The sequence below is a fragment of the Telopea speciosissima genome, chromosome 4, assembly GCF_018873765.1.
Source record: "Telopea speciosissima isolate NSW1024214 ecotype Mountain lineage chromosome 4, Tspe_v1, whole genome shotgun sequence".
Taxonomy (NCBI): domain Eukaryota; kingdom Viridiplantae; phylum Streptophyta; class Magnoliopsida; order Proteales; family Proteaceae; genus Telopea; species Telopea speciosissima.
In genome coordinates, this window is record NC_057919.1 from 68,782,294 (window position 1) to 68,807,419 (window position 25,126).

General features: G+C 39.5%; 1 protein-coding gene, 1 long non-coding RNA gene and 1 pseudogene across 2 annotated transcripts; 2 read left to right on the forward strand and 1 right to left on the reverse strand.

Moving 5' to 3' along the window:
- The first annotated feature begins 626 nt into the window (after positions 1-626).
- LOC122657300 lies at positions 627-24,215 on the forward strand. Its single transcript, XR_006332288.1, has 3 exons — positions 627-873; positions 8,252-8,254; positions 24,204-24,215. It is a non-coding gene; the product is annotated as an uncharacterized LOC122657300 (long non-coding RNA).
- On the reverse strand, positions 2,689-18,127 carry LOC122657298. Its single transcript, XM_043851953.1, has 6 exons — positions 17,968-18,127; positions 16,144-16,982; positions 15,875-16,041; positions 15,695-15,769; positions 2,972-3,364; positions 2,689-2,880 (listed from the first exon to the last, which is right to left on the reverse strand). Exons 2-6 carry the CDS (start codon positions 16,964-16,966, stop codon positions 2,869-2,871), a joined length of 1,470 nt encoding a protein of 489 aa, XP_043707888.1. The 5' UTR covers positions 16,967-16,982; positions 17,968-18,127; the 3' UTR covers positions 2,689-2,868.
- Positions 4,039-4,605, forward strand: LOC122657299 (annotated as a pseudogene).
- Positions 24,216-25,126: the final 911 nt, after the last annotated feature.

The following is a 25,126-nucleotide window of genomic DNA, read 5'->3' on the forward strand; positions in this document are numbered from 1 at the left end:
GGTTAAATTATGAATTATCACCCATAAACTCATAATGGAACTTGAAATATCACATAAATCTGAGTTGTATTGAAGTGTTCGAGGGGGGAGGGGAAAGGATTCGTAGATCACAGAGAACTAGAAAATGACCAATCAATGTTTGGATCCATTTGGATCTGGGTACAAGAATTTGACATGTCCAACTTGTTTTATGCTCTCTCTCTTGGAGTTGGAGGCAAAGGTCAAGGCATGAGAGAGCTCGGCTAAATTTTCAATTGGTATGGAAATGCTAATTAATTTTGAACAGCTATTAATCCAAATTGGTCCTCAAAATGATTATTAGTTTTTAATTTTTGGTGTAAAGATTAAAAAATAATAATGGTTTTAAGAACCGCTTCGAAGTAATGGTACTGAATCCAAATCTCAGAACTGACAGGCGAAACATAATTAAGAAGAAATGAGTTCTTCTGCACGTACCAACAGGTGAACGTACATGTGAGAGCCAACTACTTGTCCTATTTTTACCATTTATAATAAAAGAAGGGTTTTTTTTAAAACAAAATTAAATTGTGATTGGCTCTGAGATGTACGTTCACCTATTGGTACGTGCAGATAATCCATTCTCAAAGAAATTCAAGTGTATAGAGTGAACTTCATTTCCCACCATTATTAATTTTCAAAATTCCCCATCGATTAGATGTGCTTGTTTGTTTATGGTTTAGTTAATGACATTTCCACAATGTTTAGATCATTTGATGCAATTTGATTGCAACATTTTTGTTTCTCAGATTACTTCTTCTGGTCAAGGTGACTATTTTGTTGATTAATATGGAGAGATTCTCTTATAGAGATCATATTCTGGTGGGATTAGGGCACGGTAGTCCTTAGACATCAGTCGGGAACCACAGTTCTTTACCAAATACCCCGTCCAGAAACTCCGATGTGGTGGATTTCAATGACGTATTTGGTGACCTTCTGCAGCATTCTTCAGTACATGAACTGCGACACAGTGTTGGTGATAACTCTGGATTCATGCGTATGGAGAAGAAGAGAAGGAGAAGAAGCAGTTGCCTCTTGCAGTTCAAGGTTGTTCAAACAGATAAGGAAAGAACATAGAGAAGAGGTAGATTCTTACCTTAGAGCTATGGTGTTGCAGGTCTTCAATGGTAAATAAATGCAGTTTCAAACATATGGGATGAATTACTCAAACCAGGTGCGGTTGTAATTTTTTCAAAACGTGGGGATTACGTGAGTTTTCTACTAGTTCAAGGGGAGGTACTAGTAATTTACTCAAAAAAAAAAAAAAACCGCATATGCCAAACCACACGAAAACATGGAGATAAAATAGTACTTTCCACAAGATATGTAACGATTATCGTTACAGAAAGGGCAGTTAAGGTTGCAGAAGGGGAAGAGGAATAGGAAATGCTCACTTTGAGGGCAGCGACCTCCTAGAAACAGGGAAGAAGAAGATAGACGGGAGAGAGAATTGATATTTCTTCATTCCTCTTTACAACCTCTTGTTTTACATTATATATCCAAATTCTAGCAAATTATCCATCTACCCCTAACAGACAAACCCAACACAATAACCCATCTACCTATGATCATAACACATACATTATCATTAATTTGAGCAGCACATCCATACCTCCTGAGGAGATTGTAAACCCTGCCCCCTTAAAATTTTCATCCATATCCGATCTAAAAATTGGTACATCATAACCACTCTGTGTACCATATACTTGATTACAAACAAAAACGAGAAAAACAATTATGAACAAATAATCCGAATAAAAACCACCACAAATTGTATGATAATTGATTCATTCAAGCATTCAGAAGCAAAAGGATATGTAGATCCCTGAATGCAGATATTTCACCTCTGAATATTAACAACTACTCTCAAGTTTAACTTTAAGCTCCAACCACAACCGTAGAATTGAGGTTTAACAGTAAATCATTAATTTGACAGTAAGCACAGAAGTGAAATCACCGAAAAACTTGGCACAAGGTGGGCTATCATTTCAAACCAGTCCAATATCTGCATAGTTTTCCAAAGTCAGGGGACTTGATTCTTTCTTGTCAGCCATGGGGGGCTGCATCAAGGAGAATCGACATCAAGACTGTGTTTTGGTAGATAGACTCCTGTCTTCATGTTACTTACCTAGGATCTCATACTTTTGTTCCTGTCTTCATGTTAATTAACTAGATAGGCTCCTTCGTTAGCTTTATTTACAGCTTCATTGTAAATTTGTAACCACACATCATTCACTGGATATAGGAAACTGCTTAACAACTAAATAAGTGTTTTGGCAGTTCCTTGGTGGTTTTGGTTGGCCCCTTCAATTTTTCCTTTCCAAACAAGGGGATTAGTTCTTTACCAGAAAGATATTTTCCCTGCTTTAAGAAAGAAAATTTTGTTAAGCACCTTGACTCGAAATTCCAGGTGGAGGAGCATACCTGTGCAGAACCCAGTTCTTGTGGCAATGGGCAAGCCCTTTCAATGTCATCTGCATGTAAGACTTGATGTTAGCATGAGAAAGAAATGAATTTCAAAACTCACAGATAAGGATCAGAGGAATCATCATTGCTGGGTAACTTACCATAACTGAAGAGTGTTCAACTTTAGGTACTGATTTACAGGGTAAAGTGGAGATAGTTTGTAAATTTAAAGCAACTTATAATGAAAATACCAAGAAAGTAGATGATGTAAGTCAAAAGAAGGTCATTGTTCAAAACATGGTTTCATACTAGGATATTGGATAAAAGTTACATTTGAATCCACTAAACTCTCATATGTTCATTTTATCGAAAGGAAAAATTCTATTGTCATCCCTAAAAATGCAACTGATAATTCAATGGCTCGCCCAAGAAGAAGGTCTTCATCTAGTGTTGTGCCTGTAGATTCACGTGATTCAGGATGTCAGATATAAAGAATTTCGTCAACTATTAATCACGTATTAATAAAATTCAATATACATAAGGATACCTCATCATTATCCAAATTTGAGCCTTGCAAAACATTATTGCCTTGTCGGTTCCCAAGTAAGAGTTGCTGGAGCATTGCTACTTGTGACTGCAGACTGGCGATATCAACCGCATTTTTCTTGTGCATTTCTTCATACTTCTTGTCCTTTTCTTCATTCTTCTTTTTCTCTTCCTCCCAAGCTGCCACCTGAGACCGGAAATCCTGATTCTCGCGCAAGGCTTGCGCACGTCTTATCGTCTCCTGCTCAAGGTCTCCTGGGCTAACACCAACTCCATACTTGTGCACCCGGTCATGGATATCCTTTCCCATTACCTCAGTTGATATATCATCATTAGCTGCTTTGCCATTTTGTGACTGTTCAGGCAGCTGGCTCAGCTTGGCTGTAAATTTTGCCTGCAATTAATTGTAAAACAAGTATAAGAAAATAATATAGTAGGATCTAGCAAAGTGCTTCTGAAGGAACAATTACCCTTCAAGTATAAGCAGGTCTCATGCAAAGAAGTATCAAAAAGAAGTAATAAATGAAATAAAACATTTAGAGTAAATTACATGGACCTCCCCTGTACTTTGGTCCAATTACAAGCAACCCCCAGTGTTTTGAACAATTACATCCACACCCCTGAAGGCAGACGGTGTTAGTGAGGTGTTAGTTTTGAAATGTAAAAGATAACTTTGCCCTTCTTTCTTCTTTTTCTTTTTCTTCCTCCTTCTGCAACCCCTTTCCTGCAACTCCGGCCCCACCCCTGCTGCCGGTCCCACCTCCCATCCCTGCCCCCACCCCCACCCCCTGTTGCTGGTTCCACCATTATTAAACTCCAACTAAGTATTCCCCAACCCAAGAAACAGAACCCTGTAAAACGTCAAAATGCTCAAGACATCTATAAAACCTAGATGGGGTAGATCTCGAAGACAAGAAAACCATGACAACCCATTTGAGGTCGCAATACAGAAAACCAGATCCCTCAATTAAAAACCTTAAAAACCCATTTCAACCCTCTTGCAATCCAGCCCCAATGCAGCAAGGAAAGGAGGGAGAGGAGTTGAAGGGTTTTTCTTCTCTAAAGGCTCTACAATTCATCAGCTATTAGGTCAGGACATCTTCTGGTAAGCCTAAAGGCCAATTGAATTTCTCATACAAGTTTGGCGATAAACTTACAGCCCCGGCACCGACCGTATCGAAGGAAGATGAACCTGTCACCGCCTACCCGGCGGCCGCAGGGACGAGTATGGCGTACCCACCACCTAGGTCTAGTGGTGGGTATCCTCCGCCGAAGGCATCCGGTTATCCTCCACCATCACAAGGAGCGGATCCATATCCGCCACAGCCGGTGGCAGGGTATGGGTATCCACCGCAGGGGGTTTACCAGCAGCCATGGCCTCCACCAGTGTATGGTTTTCCACCCGTGCCAGGTTACAGGTACCCTCCGATGCAGCAGCAGCAACCGCCAAAGAAGAATAAGTTTGGGAGCTGAGTTGCCGGGAGGAGAGCTTGGTGGGCTTTTGATAGGAGATATTGTTTCTGACGCTGCCTATGATGGTGGTTATGACGATTCTGGTGGTTTTGATTTCTGATTTTTCCTTCTTTTTTTTTTCCTGAACCTCTTTCCTTCTTTGTATGTATGTGAACCTTATAGTTTGATTTCTACCCCAAAAAAAAACTTATAGTTTGATTTTTTACAGCTCTTTCCCACCCAATCTGTCTTCGCTTTTTTCTTGCAGTGACAATTGGATTCTGGGTTCGCGACGGTTGCAGAATACACAGCCGAGAATGATTTAGATCTGAGAATTTGGAAGTTGTACGAAATAAAGGAGATCGTGTGATCGCCCATGAAAATGTTGTGGTAGAGGTGCTTATGAATAGGGCAACGCTCGAACCTTACTCCCATGGTGTGAAAGAAAATCTTCTTTTAAGGGGAGAGACTGGGTTTTGAAATGTATACGCCAGAGTGGAGAGATTACTCCCCGCAGATTGCCGAAGATGACAGGCTGATATATGCAAGTCGCCGAAGAAGAAAGAGATGAGATGGAAGATTAGGTTGGAACGATGGAAGGTTGAGGAGATGGGTTTGGGTTTTGTAATGTACGGGTTAAAGGGTAAAAATACATTAATGAAGGGTAATATCGCCATTTATGAATGTTTTGCTTCAACTAACGGTTTCAACTTAACGGACTGGAGGTTACTTGTAAGCCCCACCATAGTAGAGGGGAGATCCATGTTATTGTTCAAAACACGGGGGGTTGCTTGTAATTGGACCAAAGTACAGGGGAGGTCCATGTAATATACTCAAACATTTATAGACCCAACCCATTTAGTATGCAAAATTCATTTGTTATTAGACCCAAAATTATGTTCCAAGTACGAAGGTAATTAAAAAACTACTATTGCTTCTTTTGAAGCATCATCTACAGCCTCTCCAGTCTTCTTATGTGTCATCAAGAACAACTCCACCCTTGATGGTGCCTAACCTTACGGATTCTCCTTGCATTGATCAAATAAAAAATTAGCACACAACTCTTACTCCAAATCAATACACTCAGCCTCAATTTTATTAACTCCACCCCCACAAAAATGCTTGTTAAATGCCTACGTATAGATTACCCATCTCAAAAATGAGATTAGGCTTGCACTCTAAAACGAAATCCTCAACAACTAAAAAATAAACTCTTTCTTTTCGGGTGGGTGAGGGGAATATATAACAGCAGAAATCTTAGTTCTATTAATGACCCCAACTTAAGCCAGGCCAACATTCATCTGTTTAAAAAAGTGTAAATTACAGAAGAAAATTCAGTCCCATTACTGTTCATGCTGAGCAGCAAAATCCTGAAGTCATCATCTTACCGTTGTGTTGCAATAGAGCAACCTTACCGTTGCATTGGATTTGGTCTTTATGAGCAAATCCAAAATCTTTGAACACAGAGCCAATCATTAGTTCCCAACCATGGGGCGAGTGGAATCCGATATATAAATCGGTTAATAAAAGAATAGAAAAAACTTTTGTTGTGTCACTTAAGTCATATAGGAAATGATATTCTCATATGCACCAACAGGTCTCAATTCATGATATCCTTGTAGTAGAGGAGAGGCTTCTCTCTCCAGAACCCAGGATCCACAGGAATGAAATCCATCGACAGAAAAAAGAAGAAACTCTAGTTCAACAAGTGATAAGCATGACGAGCCAAGCACTCAAATCCAAAAATTGCAGGTCACTTGGCCATGATAAATAAAAAATAAACAAGGCAGCAGTAGAAGGCTCCTTTTTAGGTTAGAAGAAACGGAGATGTCAGAATAAAAGGATTGCAAATCACCACCCTTTTCATTTCTAAACTACTAATTTCTGGTATTAGACAACTAGATGATGTTATTCTAAAGCACATAAATCTGATATTTTCTGGAATTCAAGATGCAAGGTGGTACCTTCACTGGCACATTCAGATCCCGACCCCCTAATACAGTACCAGCCACTCACCAAACCAAGAGAAAAAACCCTCTCTCATGAGCATTGGGTTCCTAAAGAAACTTTGGAAAACTTCAGCAAAGACATTACAAATGGAGAAGTCCAATACATAATGGATCTAGGTTTGATGTGGCATGGGCACAAAACAAGTAGCCAATCCAGAAAGGATTGACTGACAATTGAGGGAGTGTAAAACCAAACTTTGTGATGCAGATTCATCACCAAATAGGGCTTGTTTCACTGGGAATAAGTTTAGGGTTGGGTTACATACATGTTGGGCCTTTGATCCCATGGGTTTCAAATGTAATAGGCCACTTTTATGAGCCTAAAATATGGGTATATAGGTTGCTGTTAGTTATATTGGGCCAGAATACCGTGGGGGTATTCTGGACTTTTTTCCTTTATTATTTGTTAGTTTCTTATGTGGTTTAATCCCACATTGCTTATGTAATTATTTTTACTATTTCATTATAGTTATAAATACAATGTGCTTGGGATGAACTAATCATCCAAGCATTAACCTAATTCAAATCTGTTTCTACATGGTATCAGAGCAGATTTCGAACTAGGGACACCAATTTTTCTCGATTTTTGTTCTTCTTCTCTCTCTCGATCTTCTTCTCTTCTAGTTCTCTCCTTCTTCTCCCTTGTTCTTCATTCCCATATAGGGCAGCACTGATGAGGTAATCATGCGATCCAGTTGCTGCCCCCATTACCTCATTTATGACTTGTAATTCTGTCCGATAGACTCCAATCAACACTGCTGCGATATTGGTTCTTCAGTTCCTTCTTGGAGATTGCTTCTACATCAGCTACAAGGGCTCCTCTCCTCTCTTTGAAGACCAGAAGCTGCTGCAGAATTGTTGTTTTATTGGTTCAGAAATTATTCCTCAAGATTGAAGACTTCCTTAAGATCGATTCCTCCATTATCAGGGTTTTTTCACCTGACATCCATCGATCTTAGGGTTATTGCTGCCCACTGTTGCTGATTTTGTTGCAGGTTTTTTCTTCACTTATAAGGGCTCCTTCAACAGCTATATCAGCTTCTACAGATCTGTTTTTGGTGTGTGAAGACCTTCAGATCGATCTCATCATTACAGGGTTTTTTTTAACCCTAACTCTATCGATATTGGGCTGCTGCACCTGTTTTTTGGATCTGAATTTTTCTGCAGATGTGTTTCTCGTCTTAAGGACTTCTCTACCTCAGTCTTTCAGCCACTTTGATATTATTTATTGCAGCTTAGGCTCATCCATCGATTCCATCACTTTAGGGTTTTGTTCAAAACCCTAAAAACCATAATCGATCAAGGTTCTCTTTGGCTGCTGGTTCTATTTGTTTGGGACTTTACTTGAAGATTGTTTGGCCTTCTCTGCTGCCGGTATGGGTGACTCTACCAACTCTCACTGCTACTTCTGTTCATGATGGCAATCACAAGACAGATTATCACAGCTTTCCACCTAACCCCATCAAATTGGATGGCTCAAATTACCTTCTGTGGTCTAGATCAGCCTCCTTTGCCATTGCTGGCCGTGGCCTCACTGACCATATTGATGGCACTATTGTTAAGCCTAGTGATAATGGCCCTGATCAGACTAAGTGGCTGGCCAATAATGGTGTTCTCATGTCCTACCTCATAGGCTCTATGACTTCAGCCTTACAGCATAATTTTCTTCTTCTGGACACTGCCGACCAGATTTGGGCTGCTTGCAAGGAGACCTACGGATAGCTTGGCAATGATGCCCAAGTTTATGAAATTCGAAAGAAGGTCCTTCACACTACTCAGGGAGACCTTTCTGTTTCGGACTACTATGCTTCTCTCCGCAGCCTGTGGCAACAATTGGATCATTACTCTGATTTTCACCCCTCTACAGTTGCTGATATTGCCTCTTATAAGAAACATGTGGACAAGATCAGAGTCTACGATTTTTTAGCTAGTTTGAATATGGAGTATGATCCCATTCGTGTTCAAGTGTTGGGCCATATACCTTTTCCCATACTCGAACAATCTTATGCATTGGTTTCTTCTGAGGAGAATCGTAGGGCTGCCATGTTACATCCTCCTATTACTGACAGATCTGCTCTCAAGGCTGCTGCCCCCATTACTCCTACACCTATTGGCATTGCTTCTCTTGGTGATTCTACTACAGGGACTGTTGTTTGTGAGCACTGTCACAAACCATATCACACCAAGGAGAGGTGCTGGAAACTTCATGGGAAACCAGCTGACTTTGAAGCAAAACGGGCTGCCAAGACCAAGACCAAGACAAAGCCCAAGGCCCATCAGACTGAGACTATTACTACAGACCCTACTACTGACCCTGGTCTATCCCAGGATGAGCTACAGGCATTCCGACGTATGCTGAGGTCTTCCGCTGCTGCTGCCTCTACTACATCAGCTACTACCAATTCTTTCGCTCATTCAGGTTCACACTTTGCCCGGTCAGGTATTCCTTTTGGCGGTCATTGTGCTTCTGTAGCCTCCCATCCTTGGATCATAGATTCTAGGGCTACAGATCATATGACCGGTTCCTCTAGTTTGTTTCATCGATACTCTCCTACTTCTGGGAAGGACAAGGTCAAGGTAGCTGATGGTTCTTTTTCATCTATCTCTGGAAAGGGAATCATCAACTGCACCTCCTCCCTTCCCTTAACTTCTGTTTTGCACATTCCTAATTTTACTACTAACCTTCTTTCCATTAGTAGTATTACTCGTGATCTTAACTGCAAAGTTACTTTCTTTCCTTCTCATTGTGTGTTTCAGGATCTGGCCTCTGGGAAGACGATTGGATTGGGTAAAGTGCACGGTGGGCTGTACCTGCTTGATGATGGTCGCTTCTCTCCACCACCATTACCTTCTCCACTGCACCAGAACTCCATGGTCTCTTCTGAACTCTACCAGTGGCACTCTCGGTTAGGTCACCCCCCTTTAGGAATTTTAGCACATTTATTTCCTAGTTTGGTCACCCTACATACTAAGGATGACTTTTTTTGTGAGGCGTGTGTTCTGGCCAAACAGACACGTTCAAATTATCCTATTTCAAATAAAAGTTCTTCTTGTTTTGAATTAGTGCATTCTGATGTTTGGGGCCCTAATCGGAAACCCTCTATTTCTGGCCATCGGTGGTTTGTATCTTTCATTGATTGTCATTCTAGGAACACATGGGTTTATCTCTTGCACACCAAAAATCAAGTTTTTTCATGCTTTCAACACTTTCATAAAATGGTCCAAACTCAGTTCCAGGCTACTCTCAAAATATTGAGAAGTGATAATGGAACAGAGTATAAAGAATCACAATTTCAAACATATTTGGCTGACCATGGCATCATTCATCAGACTAGTTGTGTTGATACCCCTGCCCAGAATGGTGTGGCAGAAAGGAAAAACCGCCACTTGTTAGAAATGGCCAGAGCCTTAATGTTTGCGAGGAATATCCCGTCTCAATATTGGGGGGATGCGGTTATCACGGCAGCCTATCTCATCAATAGGCTGCCATCTCGGGTTCTTTACTCCCGTAGCCCCTCTGATGTTTTAATTGGTAATTCCTCATTTATTGTGCCTCCCAAGGTGTTTGGTTGTGTGTGTTATGCTCAAGACCCTAAATCTCCCAGCAAACTTGAACCTCGAGGACTCCGTTGTATTTTCTTGGGTTATTCTCCAACCCAGAAAGGATATTAATGTTACCATCCCCCTTCCCGCCGTACCATGGTTAGCATGGATGTTGTTTTCCATGAGTCCCTTTCTTATTATTTTTCGCCACCTCTTCAGGGGGAGAGTGCTGGTGAAGATGTGGCTTTCGAGATTCCTCTACCTGAGGAGCCTCTGGCTGCCCAGCACTCTTTACCACCCACGACTACTGTCCAGCCCTTTTTGGATGCTTCCCATCCACCCTTGGATGCTGCCCATCCTACTTTGGAGACCTCCCAACAACCTCTGGCTGTTTCTCCCTCACCTAATGGGAATCCTTTACAGGGGGAGACTATAGAAAATAGTGTTGTTAATATTCCTACTCAGGGGGAACAGACTCCGGTCCAGAGAACTATTGGTGAATTTCAGAAGAGAATTGACAACTCCAACACGATCACCTATACAAGGGGAAGATCCACAAAAGGGCAGTTGCATCCTACTATAGCACTAGTACCCATCCAATTGCCGGCTCCAGACATAGATCCTACATCTCCTGGTAATCCTTCCGACCTACCTATTGCACTTCGCAAAGGTACTAGGACTTGCACTTTACATCCCATATCTCATTTTGTTTCGTATAACTCTCTTTCTCCCTCTTTTCGTGCATTTGTATCTACTCTTTCCTCTGTTTCGGTTCCTAGAAATTGGCAGGAAGCATCTACAGATGGAAAGTGGAAGACAGCAATGTTGGAAGAAATGAGAGCACTACACAAAAATAATGCGCGGGATCTTGTGGCTCTTCCTCCAGGGAAAAAACCAGTGGGCTGTAGATGGGTCTTCGTAGTTAAACAAAAGGCGGATGGTTCGGTGGACAGGTACAGGGCACGTTTGGTTGCAAAGGGGTTTACTCAGACTTATGGAGTTGACTATCAGGAGACCTTTGCACCAGTGACAAAGCTCAACACTGTCAGGGTGTTATTATCTTGTGCTGCAAATCTTGGGTGGAGTCTTCAGCAGTTAGATGTCAAAAATGCCTTTCTCCATGGGGAGCTTGAGGAGGAAGTATATATGGACATTCCACCTGGTTTCTCTGATGACAGGACTAAGGGCAAGGTGTGTAAATTGAAGTGTGCCCTTTATGGCTTGAAGCAGTCACCCAGGGCCTGGTTTGGCAGATTTCATAAGGCTATGATTTCAGCAGGTTACACGCAGAGCAATGCTGATCACACTTTGTTTATCAGATGACTTGGTGACAAGGTTACTCTTCTCGTAGTCTATGTGGATGATATTTTGATCACTGGTAATGATGATGCTGCAATCAGGGATTTGAAAATTCTTCTTAGCCGTTAGTTTGAGGTCAAAGATCTTGGTCCCCTAAAATATTTTCTAGGGATAGAAGTTGTTCAATCTTCAAAAGGCATCTTTCTTTCTCAAAGAAAATATGTCCTTGATCTATTGACTGAGACAGGGCTACTTGGCTGTCATCCTTCAGATACTCCTATGGAAGCTACTACGAAACTTAGGGAGAAAGAGGGTGAGCCGGTTGATAAGGGTGCCTATCAGCGGTTAGTAGGCAAACTAATCTACCTTTCCCACACACGCCCTGACATTGCAATTGCTGTGAGTTTGGTGAGTCAGTTCATGCACGATCCATATTCCTCTCATATGGATGCGGTCCGTCGTATTTTGAGGTACTTGAAGTCTGCTCCAGGAAAGGGAATTCTTCTATCTCGCCAATGATCACTTGAAGGTTGAATCCTATACGATGCCGATTGGGCTGGTTCTCCTGACAGAAATCTATCTCAGCTCTTGTTCCTTTGTGGTGGAAACCTTGTCACGGCGGAGCAAAAAGCAGAATGTTGTGGCAAGGTCTAGTCTGAAGCCGAATTCCGCGCAATGGCACAAGGAATTTGTGAACTTCTATGGCTTAGAGGGTTATTGCAGGATATTGGTGTTGCTGTCCATCTTCCGGCTATTAGTATTGCTCATAACCCTGTCCAGCATGATCGCACGAAACATGTGGAGGTTGACCGACATTTCATCAAGGAGAAGCTTGAAGCTGGCCTCATTTGTGTTCCCTTTGTGAAGTCTTCTGATCAGCTAGCTGATGTGTTCACTAAGGGATTGAGTAGCAAGCTGTTTCATCCTATCTTAGTCAAGTTGGGCATGCATGATATATATGCTCCAACTTGAGGGGGAGTATTAGTTATATTGGGTCAGAATACCGTGGGGGTATTCTGGACTTTTTTTTTTTATTATTTGTTAGTTTCTTATGTGGTTTAATCCCACATTGCTTATGTAATTATTTTTACTATTTCATTATAGTTATAAATACAATGTGCTTCCCACATTGCTTATGTAATTATTTTTACTATTTCATTATAGTTATAAATACAATGTGCTTGGGATGAACTAATCATCCAAGCATTAACCTAATTCAAATCTGTTTCTACAGTTGCATACGGGATTAGCCCAATACTTAGTTTATTTTTATGTTTTTTAATTGAATCGGTAAATTGGTTGCATCCAATTGGTTCAATTTAAGTGATCATGTGACTTGGTTAAGTGGTCATGTGACAACTTAATTGGTCATGTGATGTAAGTTGGGCTAGATTAGGACTCTATAATCCAGCCATGTTTTGAGTCTATTTCCTTTAATATTCTAGTTTCCTAGTCAGTTTAAGTTACCTAATAGGTTAGGCCATTCATTTTTAGTGTCTAAGTCTATTTTTTAGTCTTCTATATAAGTTTGTAAGGGAGGCCAACATTAGATACGAATTTGATTAATAAAAATTAGCTTTATGGTTGCTGCCATTGCTGCTGCTCTTTGTGAGTGTATATCCTTGTGGATCTCAAGGTGGATAGGGTGGGTGGACTCCTGCGACTCCTTGCGTCTGTCCAGTACCGGAAGGTTCTTCTTCTTCTTCTTCAATCACAAGCTTCTTCAAGTTGCTGCTGCTGCCTTTGAAGGAAATCAAATCAGTAAGTAATTTTAGTTTCCTACATATATCCTTCCCCTCCATCCATCAAACCCTAACCTCCATTAAACCTGCAACTCCTACCTTAACTAGGATTCCCTCATAACTTCAGATTTGTCCACCAATTTCAAACCAAACGTCGAGCATACAACCCCCACACTTCTCCCTACACTCGATCCTAAGCCCAGCTCATAACTCCCACTATATCCACTCCATTCCTCCACTCCATTAAAACCCAAAACTTGCAACTCAATTCTGTCCAGAATTGCAGAAGTTTAAAACCATCCCAAATCCAATTATTTTTATCCCATAATAACCCCCTAGACCTGCATATTAAAGCCATATAAGACCCATTCCCAAATTCCCATCCTAAACCCTAGAATTAACCTAAATCCTAGTGTTGTCCATTCGAACCAGCAACCCCTTTTGCAATTGATCCTGTTGTTTGGCTCCTAGTAGGTCTCCTACCTATCTAGGACTACATTACTTTGAAATCTGAAGTACAAAATCCAAAACAGAATCTCTCGGGGAAGATTACTCATCGACCACAAATGTCACCCTAAAAGATTGAGAACTTTTATGAAGCTTTTTTCCGCCGGGGGGGTGTTTTAGGGTTTCTTATTTTGCACGTAACAATAAATCTGCAGGAAATTATTCTGTTTCTCCCGGTGCAAAACATATGATGCATGATTGTGTCTAATGCTTGAAGCACACTGAAGTAACACAGCACAACTACAAGCACATGGTTGTAAGTCTCCACCGGTAAGAAGAATTACATGAAAAAGGAAAGGCTCAAATATAATTAAAATGGATAGCATCCATATCGATAAAATGGCATATCAATAATCGGTAAGTTAAATCTGTTCTTAACAACCTTCGACATGTTTAAGGCATATATTCAACATCAAATTTTCTCTAGAACCAGAAAACCCTTAACAAATAATTTAAAGTTTTGTAAGTCAGCACAGCTACAAGTATATAGTCATAAGTCACTTCCAGTAAGAAGATACTGTCCAAAAATAGCAACAATGAATATCAACAAGTTAATATTTTGTCATAACAACATTGAGAGTATGTTTCAGACATGAATTCAGCAATTACATTTTTCTCAAGAACTAAACAGCCCTTGACATGGAAGTTAACAAAATGTCCTAGCATTACAGAATTCAAATCGTCACATGCCTCAAAGCAACACATGCTCAACAAGAAATGGGGACTCTGTCAATTTAAAATTTTTCTAAAGATTTCATCTAAGCCCTGTTCTGTCCAGATTGGTCGATCAAGTTGTACCCTTATGGTGTCTAATAATGGATAAAAATGAGGTTAGATACTTCTTAGGGTTAACATGGCATCTAACCTATCAAACTTAAATTCTGAACATTACAAGACCAATCAATTGGGCCAAGCTCACGTTCTGTCCAAAACCATTTCAGTTCGTTGATTTCTCAGGTCCCTGAACTATTCAACATCTCGCATATAAATTCAAATGTAACATGTTTTCAGGTCAATAGAAACCCCAAAGCATCTAAATTCTGAGCAGAATACCAATGTTTGAAAAATACATTGGTTAGATGCATAAACATTTTCCAAACAATTCCATGCCTTCCTTCTACCCATCTTTATTTACAGGCACACTATAGCTTAAAATTTCAATTGAGATTTCAGAAAATTCAAGCAAAGAGTCCCAGAATTTAATTCTTTCATATAAAAGGGTGACCAATCAGAAGTAAACCAAAAAAAGAAAACCATGTTTCACTGTTTCAGTAAATGGCCGTATATCAAGTGCATTCGGGAAGAAAAAAATTGCAGAAATCCAAAGAACTTGGAATCAGATTAAGAACCAAACCTTCAATCGAATTGAGAGTTTAGAGAAACACGATTTGCAGGATTCATCCATGAAAGAAGAAAGAGATTGATATACTCACCTAGTTCCACAGAAAATTTCAATCGGTTATAAGACCAAGAATACTCCAAGAAGCGATTGAGAGAACTGTCTTTAAGTAAATCAGATGGGATTTTAGGTTTGAAAAGCGAGGATTGAGATAAGAGAGATGAAACTGAGAGGAGATAATGGACGAATTTCGTAGGAAGATGGAGGAATCATGTTGGGTTGGAAAAGGAGGATCTAATTTCACGCGGGAATAGTAGAGGAATCTGGGCGGAGAAAGGTGAGAGGAAGCAGGTATGGTAGAGGAATGAAATTGTGCCAGGTATCCTACCCAAAAAAAAAAGAAATCGTGCTAGGTAGGGAGTTTGAAACATTTTGTTTTGTGGTTTTGAAGCATTACTTAAATTTACTGAATCTAAAAAATTACCATTACGGGCATTTACATTGTTAATGCTAGAAAACATGTACGAATGATGACCTTCTGAAGCATTTTGTTACTACCGCCTCTAATATGAAATAAAATGGCTCTAAAAGCATGCAATAATTGCCACTAATATTCCCTTTTCTTGTAGTGGAGAGCATGCCAAAATAAACCTGTCAAAATTGAAAACCAGCACAGCTAGGGAATGGTGCTTGATAGCGCATCAATTGTAAAAGGAAGTTCATTGAACCCTATAAAATTTTGGAAACATATTAAAGAGAAATATAACACATTTTTTATTTTTCCAATATACAAAAGTATTATTCAAGTATTAGTGAGCCATGGCACCACTTACATGGAAAACTTGAACGTTATTGCTATTAACCAATGGTAGCAACTGTGCGTCAGTAGGAGGTATATTTAACGGTTCCTATCAAATATAAAGAAAGAACCAGAATTTATTAATTCTTAGAAAAAAAAGTCTTGACTTAATGTCAATAAAAATTCATGCATTAGTAATTATAATAGGTCTTACCTTGGACATTTCTTGAGAACTAGTGATATGGTGGGAAGCAAGAGGTGAAAAGGAATGCTGAAATTGTATAGGACCACTACGAGGTAATGGGCATGACATCAAATTCAATTGACTTTGTGCTTGGGTAGATGCTTGTTTACTTCCTTCCAAACTTTGGCTATTTTGTCCTGTGATCAACAAATAATAAACTTATACTTTCTTTTGTCATCATTAAAATAAATACAATGGAACTTTAAAAATTCAGATTACAGTATACCTACCTAGTTTACCTTTTTTAGCTTGAGTGTTATTTGAGCTTTGAGAATCACTTTTCCTTTTCTTCTCCACAATGCTTACTATTCTGCTACCTGGTCCATCATCATTTTTTGCTTGAATTCCGCTTACTTGTTGGGACATTGGATCACCATGGACTAAGGCACTTGTTTTAGGTTGTAGTCCTGATTCTTCTTTTAAAATTTCTTCCACCTTTTTCTGTCCTTCTCTCAATAAGGTTTTCACAAATAAGGTAGCCTTCTCACTATTGGCAGCCTGTGTTGCAAGGCTAACACTTTGGTGGCACATATCACTGTAACGAGAACTTGTGCTTGCCTTCTCTTGAATAACGCAACCATCATTGTCATTTATAATGCCAACCTTAGCAAGAGGATGATTGTGCTCATATGCAATTTCTGTAACCGACCATGTCCCATCCTTCATACGCTTTACCACCATTCTTGCTTTACAACCAGTTCTTTTATCCGGACGACTTTTTCTCAAATTGAGAGTCCTTTTATCCACTTTTCGATAACCTTCTTTTGAGCATTCAAATATTCTTCGCCATACAACACCTTTTTGTGTTTTTCCTGATCGGCCTCTTCGGATGCTAAAACCATGTGTTCGTGCATATGAATTATAAAAATCATAAGCTTGTTCGTCATTGTCAAACTTCTTGCCGACTGATGGAATCTCATATTCTAAATCTTGAGCTTCTTCTGAAACAAGTGCATCATTTATATCATCCATCCTTTCTTTCGCAATTTGTTCAATACTTTCTTTGATATTTGTTTCCTCTTCATTGCTCATCTCTGACCTACTTTCACGACTAGTTTCCATAGCAAAATCCAATACTCTGTAAATGATGCAAGGCACTAATATATAAGAGTGGATGAATTTAAAAGAATAGAAGATGTATTAACAATTTAAATAAAATATTCTTTGACATAAAAATGAGATTATCAAAGGGCAGGCCTTGGTGGAACGGTAAGGTTGCACCATTGTGACCAAGTGGTCATGGATTCAAGTCTGGAAACAGCCTCTCTGTGAAAGTAGTGTTAAGGCTGCGTACATTATGACCATCCCTAGTCCCCGTAGTGGCCGGAGCCTCGTGCACTGGATACGCCCTTTTTTTTTTTTAATAAGAATGAGGTTATCACTCTTAAGAAAATGCATTTCAATGAAAATTTTCTCTCTTTCGAGAAACGATAAAGACATTTTTCTCTCTGTTACATCTTAACTATTATAGAGTAGCAAGAGAGGGTTTCCAACTCATAACAAAGAAAGGATTCCCCAGCCCATCAAGTGGCCAAGCTTAGGTACGATTCCATGATTAAAAAGGCTAATGCAACAGTCAAATTAACGAGTGACTAAGCCTATTCTCTACATGGCACTTTGATCCCAACAAGGAAGTACGATATTTTAAATATTATGCTCTTTGGGAAGTTCATTCACCTGCCCAAGCCTGCCTAGCTTTTGGGATGAATTCCTTATGGAAACAACAAAGAAAATAACAACACAACACCGGCCATACGTAACTTACATTGAGATATAAATATATTTAAGAAAGGAAATTAAGGAAAAATAAAGAAATAAAAGGTCACCTAATAATGAAGATTGGAACAAAAACTTCTTCTCAGTAGTTCTGACCAATGTTTTGAATTAGAATTGAATCCCAAATTGAGTCGAATTGCTTCCTTTTGCAGGTTCTCACTTGAGTGCTTTACATTGATTACATTATAAGGGCATTTGTACCAAAAGCAGACCTGAGTTTTGTACCAATCAAACGAATCAAGATCACAGCATCACAAGGAAATTGAGGAATCCATAGAGAACACTACCTGCAGCTTCGAAGCAACAGACCAACACGATTTAAGGTTAAAAATCGATTACCTTATATAGTAGTATTCGCAACTTTGAAGGAGAAGATGCAGAACTACAGAGAGAGGTGTACTCTCACGAAAGCGTCTCTAGAAGAGAGAGAAAATCTGCCGTGTTTTTCTTCGAATCGTTTAGTTTAACCTATTTGCTGAAAAGGGAGAACGACAGGTAAGCCCATAAAAGAGACGACATTAATGGAAGAATAATGGATCTAGAGATTTTAAGAACGGAGTAGTTGCTGCTCGGGGATTTAAAGCACGTACAGAAAACAAGTGGATTCCAGAAAGTGGAGATACGAGAGTTTTCCCGTACCAAGTACGGCAGTTGCAGCGGCGACTTCAATCTTCTCCGACTTTCGATTTGCAGAGACTGGAGGAGGCGATGAACACGGAGGAAGGAGAGGGGAAGAGAGAGGTAAAGCGTCTTACCTGTAAGTCCTCTGGAATCTGGACACGTTTCGTGTTCAGCGTGTACAGGGGGAAGAAATATAAAAAATGAAATAAATAAAAATAAAAAGATTTGATAAACCCCTAAATTGGACAAGTGTCGCGTGAAGAGATAAGTGGTGCTGTGGCCCTTCCCAAATTGGAAGAGGATTTAGACTCCAAAAATGAACTCTTTTTTTAAGGTGAATAATAGTTTTCATACTCAGTAATATCTTTGTATTTTTGCTGTTTTTTTTTTGGTAGAACATAAACTTATTTATAAAAGCATGTCCAACGCAAGGAGTCTGCATTACAAAGATCACAGATCAAAGAGTGGAAAAGCGGCCAATTTGTCTCACACGCTACAAGCAAGGCCTTCCTAGCCAGTGAGCTAGTCAGCCACATTGTTCCTTGGGAGTGTGGAGGAATGTACATTCAAGGAAATGAGGAACAAGAAACTGGATATCATGAATGTTATTGACAATCTATAAAGGGGGGGGGGGGGGAGAATTAGTCGATGGTAGAGATGCCAATTCCTTGCAGTCGGTTTCCACTTGAATGTTATCAACTCCCTCTGAAATGCAAAAAAAGAAGCCCATCGTGAACTGCCATAGCCTTTCCTTGGAGGGTTGTACTGAAGCATGAGGCCTTCGAAACCGCACCAATGCACTCTTGCTGGGAGTTGCAAATGATATATCCAATACCCCCTGTATTTCCTTGTAGTGCCGCATCAATATTCAATTTAAAAAAAGGTGGTGCAGGGGGGACTATATAGGTGGTGAAGATGAAGATGCTAACTTGTCTAAGGTTGTTTTCATGTTCCCTGCAACTGCTGAATAGAATTCTCAAGCTTGAAGGCTAGCTAACTTGATCACCTCTTCCAGAGAGAGACTAGAGCCACTAAACAAAAGGTTATTCCAAACTCACCATAATTTCCAACAAATAAAGGATATTTGGAAAATTGTTTCTCTAGCAGCTTGCTTACTTATCTTGGAGAAACTCTCCTAGTGTTGAATGAACTGCTAAAGATTTGGGCAGTTGAGGAGAGTAAGGGATAAGGAGGAAACAAACCAAGTGGCCCTTGCGAAAGTAAAATCAAGAAGGATATGATCCATTGACTCATTAAGGGCTTCACATCTCTGGCAAGAGGGATCGATTAGGACTCGCCTCTTTATTAAAGCCTTTGTTGTGGCTAGGCCATTCACACACGCTCTCCACAAGAAAGGCCGGATCTTAGAAATAGTAAGGCATATCCATATCTTCTTCCATATTCCTTACAGGGTGAATATATGTGAAGTAGACACTGAGGTAAAATCTCTCTCTCAGTCCTTATAGTCCTTCTGATTGCAAAGTAAATGATAAGCAGATTTAGACGAATAGATTCCATTGCTAGCAGCTCTCCATACCTGGGTATGTGGGCAAGGGAATAAACCCAACCTTATTTTCATAATTGCTTCTCTATCTGCCGGATGAAAAAGGGACTCCAAAACATCTGTTTTCCAAGTCCGAGAATTCTAGGTCTATGAGATCAGCAACCCACGAATACTGAGATGGTACAGTTATAGTATATTGGAGCTTGAGATTGGGGTTGGAAGGGATCCATTGGTCATTCCATATGTTGATGCTCTTTCCATTGCCCACTGTGCATACCTGGCCTCTAGTAGTCCTTCCTTCCTTCCATCACACTACGCCAAGCCCACGATGGATTTGAACCCAAAGAGGCATGTAAGAAGTCCATATTTGGAACATACATTGCTTCATAAAGACTGCCTAGTTTGATAAAGGGAATTTTTGAAGCCTCCAAGTAAGCTTACCGAGCAAGGCTAAGTTCTGAATAGTTGGATCTCGAAACCCCAAGCCACCATGGTCTCTGAATCTACAGAGGTGATTCCAAGAAATCCATCTGATTTTGTTAGTCTTCCCTTTGACCCCAATAAAAGTGAGAATAAACTTTCCTTAACTTTGAGTGGTGTGATGCAGGGAGCTTGAAATGTGAGGGTGCATAAGTATTCATAGCCATAGCAACAGATTTCAAGAGGACTTCTTTTCCAGCATGTGAGAGTAATTGTTGTTTCCAACTTTGTAGTCTCTTGCTTGTTTTCTTCGAAATCTCTTGAAAAAGATGAGTCTTGGACAAACCGAATTCCACTGGTAGACCAAGGTGCTTATTGGGATCATCTTTGTAGGGTATTTTTTAAATTATGAAGAACCACCTCTTAAATTTCAAATTGGTATTGTTGCTGGAAGTGATAGAGGACTTCTGATGATTTACCTGTTGACCACTTGCTAGGCAATAGAGGTTAAGGCAAGCTTTTAAGATGTGAACTTCAGATAGAGACACTTCGGAGAATAACAAGCTGTTGGGAATGAACCTGATGCGCAGCGAAATTTGGATCAGGTCAATACTTGTAGCTCATGATCAAGAGTAAGGATGAAACAATTTCAAAATAAAATCATGGTTACCTGAGAATCGCAAGTGTAACTCCTCCTATAGATAATAGGTCTTCCAACTTGTGCAAACTTGAAGATTGAAAAATTGTTCAACACTTTAAAGCTTAATCAATCCTTGCAACCTTTTAGACGAACATAAAAAACATCAAAGCCTCTTGAATTCTCTAACTCAAGTTTCACACACACCACTACAAAAGAGGGGAGAGAGAAAAATCGTGGGAGGGGGAGAGAGCACTACCAAAATCATGGGAGGCTCCTCCTTCTCCCTCTTTTATAGTTTTGGAGATCCTTGGATCTCAAGCAATCCCCTTCCATCTTGGCTTTAGCTCAATATTCTATTTTGGTGTTTTGTGAATCTTCTAATTTTTGCAACTCCAATTTGCTACTAAAGTGAAGACATAGAATCTCAAAAGGGATATAATCTTTCCAAATTATGGTCCATGAGATATTCTCACAATATCTCTTTCCATAATATAAAAAGATATTTAACCATAAATAATTTGTTCTCCCATATAATGCCATGTGTCCAATAAACTCTTTTATTACACATAAGCTCTTCCACTTTCCTAATATCTCATAATGAATTACAGGGTATGTACTTTAATGTTACTAATCCCCAATTCATCATGTATGTTGATCGAAAGAATATGTGATTGTGATCGGACGGCCAAAAACTTCGAAATCAATTCTTAATATATTATATATAATAATTTTTATTGAAAATAAATTTATAAAACATTTCGAATAAACACTGGATCCAGATTTCTGTCCGATCAATCACTGACTTTCTCTCTCCTAAATTTTCCCTGTAAACGGGCAGTGGATTTCATGTTGAGAAACCTCTTTGCTTACAATGCAGGATCACGAATCTAGTGTACTAGTTTATAGTCCAATTGGACATCAACCATTGGCTTACCAAAATTCGTAATGCCACATTGCAACAAATGGAATCTCTCAGGTCCAAGGGCCATCGAGTGGCGGATAAGTATATCACACACACATAACCAGTAGCAATACATAAGATATACGTACCAGATTCTCATCTATACACGTTCTTGACATGTACCCACATTCATACACCGAAATCACCATTTTTCATGACATGCAATATGAAAACCATATAAACAGGATGTCCAGTCCCGTTCCCAGCTCAGACCAATTTTAGGTAAAAGACCTATGGAACATTCTTATAAGCCCAAATAAAATATAAAAATATAAAAATTAAATTCAATAATTTAATAATTCGGGTTTGATGGACACACAATTCCAACACAAGCTATCATCAATAAATAGCAAATGGGTTAATGGAGAAGATCAGTTACGAATCTTTATACCCCGAATGAGACCTAGGGTCTCTGCTTGAGTAAGAAAATAGTTAAGAGCCTAGGAGCATAACACAAATAGGGCCAGAGATAAGGGGTCCCCTTGTCGTGTTCCTCTAGATGGAGAGATTGATCCTCAGACAACTCCATTTATAAGGAGGTCATAGGTATAATTAAGGGTGTCAAAACCTAGCCAGAACCGTTAAGACCGATCGAAAAAACCCGAGACCTAACTGAACCGATCCTTATTGGATTGGTTTTGGACTGGGGTATGACGGGACCGATTGAAAATCGGACCGCACCGGACCGACTGATAACAAACCGAATCGAATGAAACCAATAAAAAAAAATAATGAGTATAAGGTTGTGAATAAATGAATTGATTTCAGTATTAGTGAGCAAATTTATGGTTTTAAGGGAAATTGTTACAAATCAATGAGTATGAGGTTATGAAATAGGAAAATTGATTTGTAACAATGCTTCTTCCATTGTTCTCCTTTTTAACTGTGGGGCTAATGAAATATTTTATGTAGTTGAAAAGAGAAAGAGAAGAAAATAGGCACAAACTGAACCCAACTTGCTTAAAAAAACCTGGTACCGAATCTAATTCAAACCGCTATCAACCCGTTATCATAAACCGAAATCGACACGAAACCAAACCGCACCAAAACCGAAACCGAGCCGAAATCGAAAGTCCTTATTGGTTCGGTTTTGGTTTCCCTAAAAGCCACACCGAAACGGAAAAAACTAGACCGATATCAGCTGCTTATGTGAAGTCTCTAAGGAAGTGCCGCTAATTATTCGATCAATAATCACCAATATTAAACACTTGGTCTCCTATCTTTACGCTGTTTCTTTTCGTTTTTTTTTCAAGGGATGTCAACATTGTTGCAGATTCCCTTGCTAGGAGGGCCCTATCCCTAATGGATAGGATAGTTTGGCCCAACTCTAATCCCTGTGTCTCTATTGATTATATTTCAGAGACCAAGAGTGTAATCCGTTTCTTTCAATAGATTTTGTTTCTACCACAAAAAAAACTATATCTCATACACCTAAAAAAAATAAAAAATTAATGAATGTTGGCAGCATCCTTTCAAATTAATTTTTATGATGGGAACGATCTTCTAAGCAATGACATGGAAAATTATAAGAAGATAAAAGTCGACTCCCTTTGCATCAATCATTGGTTTGCAATTCATCATTTTTCTTCAACAAAAAAAAACTTCATCACTAGAGTCAGAAAAGGCTCATGGACTTGGAATAGCATCTCTCAGATAATTCCTCACCTGGAAAACCTGGTGATTAAAAAGATTGGCAATGGTAAATCCACTTTCTTTTGGTTTGATAAATGGGTCCCTGCCATACAAGGTAACCTCTCGACCTCTCATACCTCTCTGATTAAATCTTCTGATAAAACACAGATTGTTAGTTCCTTCTTAAATGGAAACAGTTGGAATTCTGTTCTGCTTGATGGGTGCTTACCTCGAGTGTTGTCTTCTCGTATTCAGTCTTTGCTAGTCTCTGATTCTGAGGATAAATGGTGGTGTTTAAATGCCAAAAATGGAATCCTCACTACTAAATTGGCTGCTCATTATTTTACCTCTAAATCTAGTAATTTGTCTTCTGTAAATCTACATTGGTGGAAGTTTTTTTGGAAACTTCAAATTCACCCAAGATTTAAGCTTTTCTTCTGGCGTTTGCTAAATGTAGGAATTCCTACCAGAGTTACTCTATCGAATGGATCCAGATTGACTCCTCTTGTGCTCTGTGTGGAAATGGTGTTGAATCCTCATGGCACCTTTTCATATCTTGTGATTGGGTTAAACACATCTGGGAAGTAGGACCATTGGGGTTAAGAATTGACTCTCTGACGTTTAATAATATTCAGTCTCTATGTTTGTTTTTTTATTCTCTTCTCAGGTCGGACAAACAATTGGTTATGTGGGTTTTTAGTGTGTTTCTTATCACTTGCTATTTTATTTGGACAGTTAGAAATAGGGTTCTTCATAATTCACATGTGGTTGATCCCATATGGGTGCTCCGTAGCATTCAAAAATGGATCATGTTTCACGACTTACTTCCCCCCCCCCTCTTTTTCATCCCTTGATGTAATGAATGTTACTGGCCTCTATCACTTACTGGTTATAGCTTTCAATTACCTATGCTCAATTTTCTTGTTTTGATATGTGCAGGATACTATAACTCAGGACTAAACCTCGCAGGATGGTCATATTTTTTTTTGATACATGGCAGGATTAAGTTCTTTGATACAAGGAATATTCCTCCACGGGACAATCTTACGGCTCTCCTTTTTGCAATCCGTAAAGGTTTGACCATGCAGCCTGCATTGGGTTGAAGATTAAAGAGGTTTGGAGTGACAATCAGCTCATTTCAAAAAAATCTTTCATCTCCTACCAAATGCTTATGGTCGTGGGACCTATTTAAAGACTTTATATATATATATATCTTTTTTTTTTTTTTTGGGTAGAAAGAGGGCTATTCATTCATGTGCTCCCAACGCCAAGCAGATAGGTAACATGATAAGCACAAGGTATGGATATACAATATCCAAAACCAAGGAATGGAAATTGATCCAGTCTCACATGCCATTGACTAGATCATCCAGGCTAAGGGATGGGTCACAACCACTTCCCTAGATAAAATGCTGTAGACACAGCTTATATTAAGCACATGCACATAATTAAGTGCCAAATGAGAGGGCCCCATATGGGCCAAAAAATCCAACACCATAATGCTCACAACTACCGATATGCTGCCACAGCCTACTTTCAAACAGACTTGCCGGATCGGCAAAGGTCTACTGGATCAATGAGTGGATCTTCAAGCGACGATAATAAGGCCACCAAAAACCATGCAACAACCTTCTTTCAAGCAGATCTGCAAGGACTGGCGAGTGGAGC

Coding starts and splice junctions, on each gene's coding strand:
- LOC122657298 (XM_043851953.1), bottom strand. CDS start 16,966: ATGGAAACTAGTCGTGAAAGTAGGTCAGAGATGAGCAATGAAGAGGAA. Junction 16,042..16,143: donor TAACACTCAAGCTAAAAAAG/GTAAACTAGGTA, acceptor TGTTGATCACAG/GACAAAATAGCCAAAGTTTG. Junction 15,770..15,874: donor GTTCTCAAGAAATGTCCAAG/GTAAGACCTATT, acceptor TATATTTGATAG/GAACCGTTAAATATACCTCC.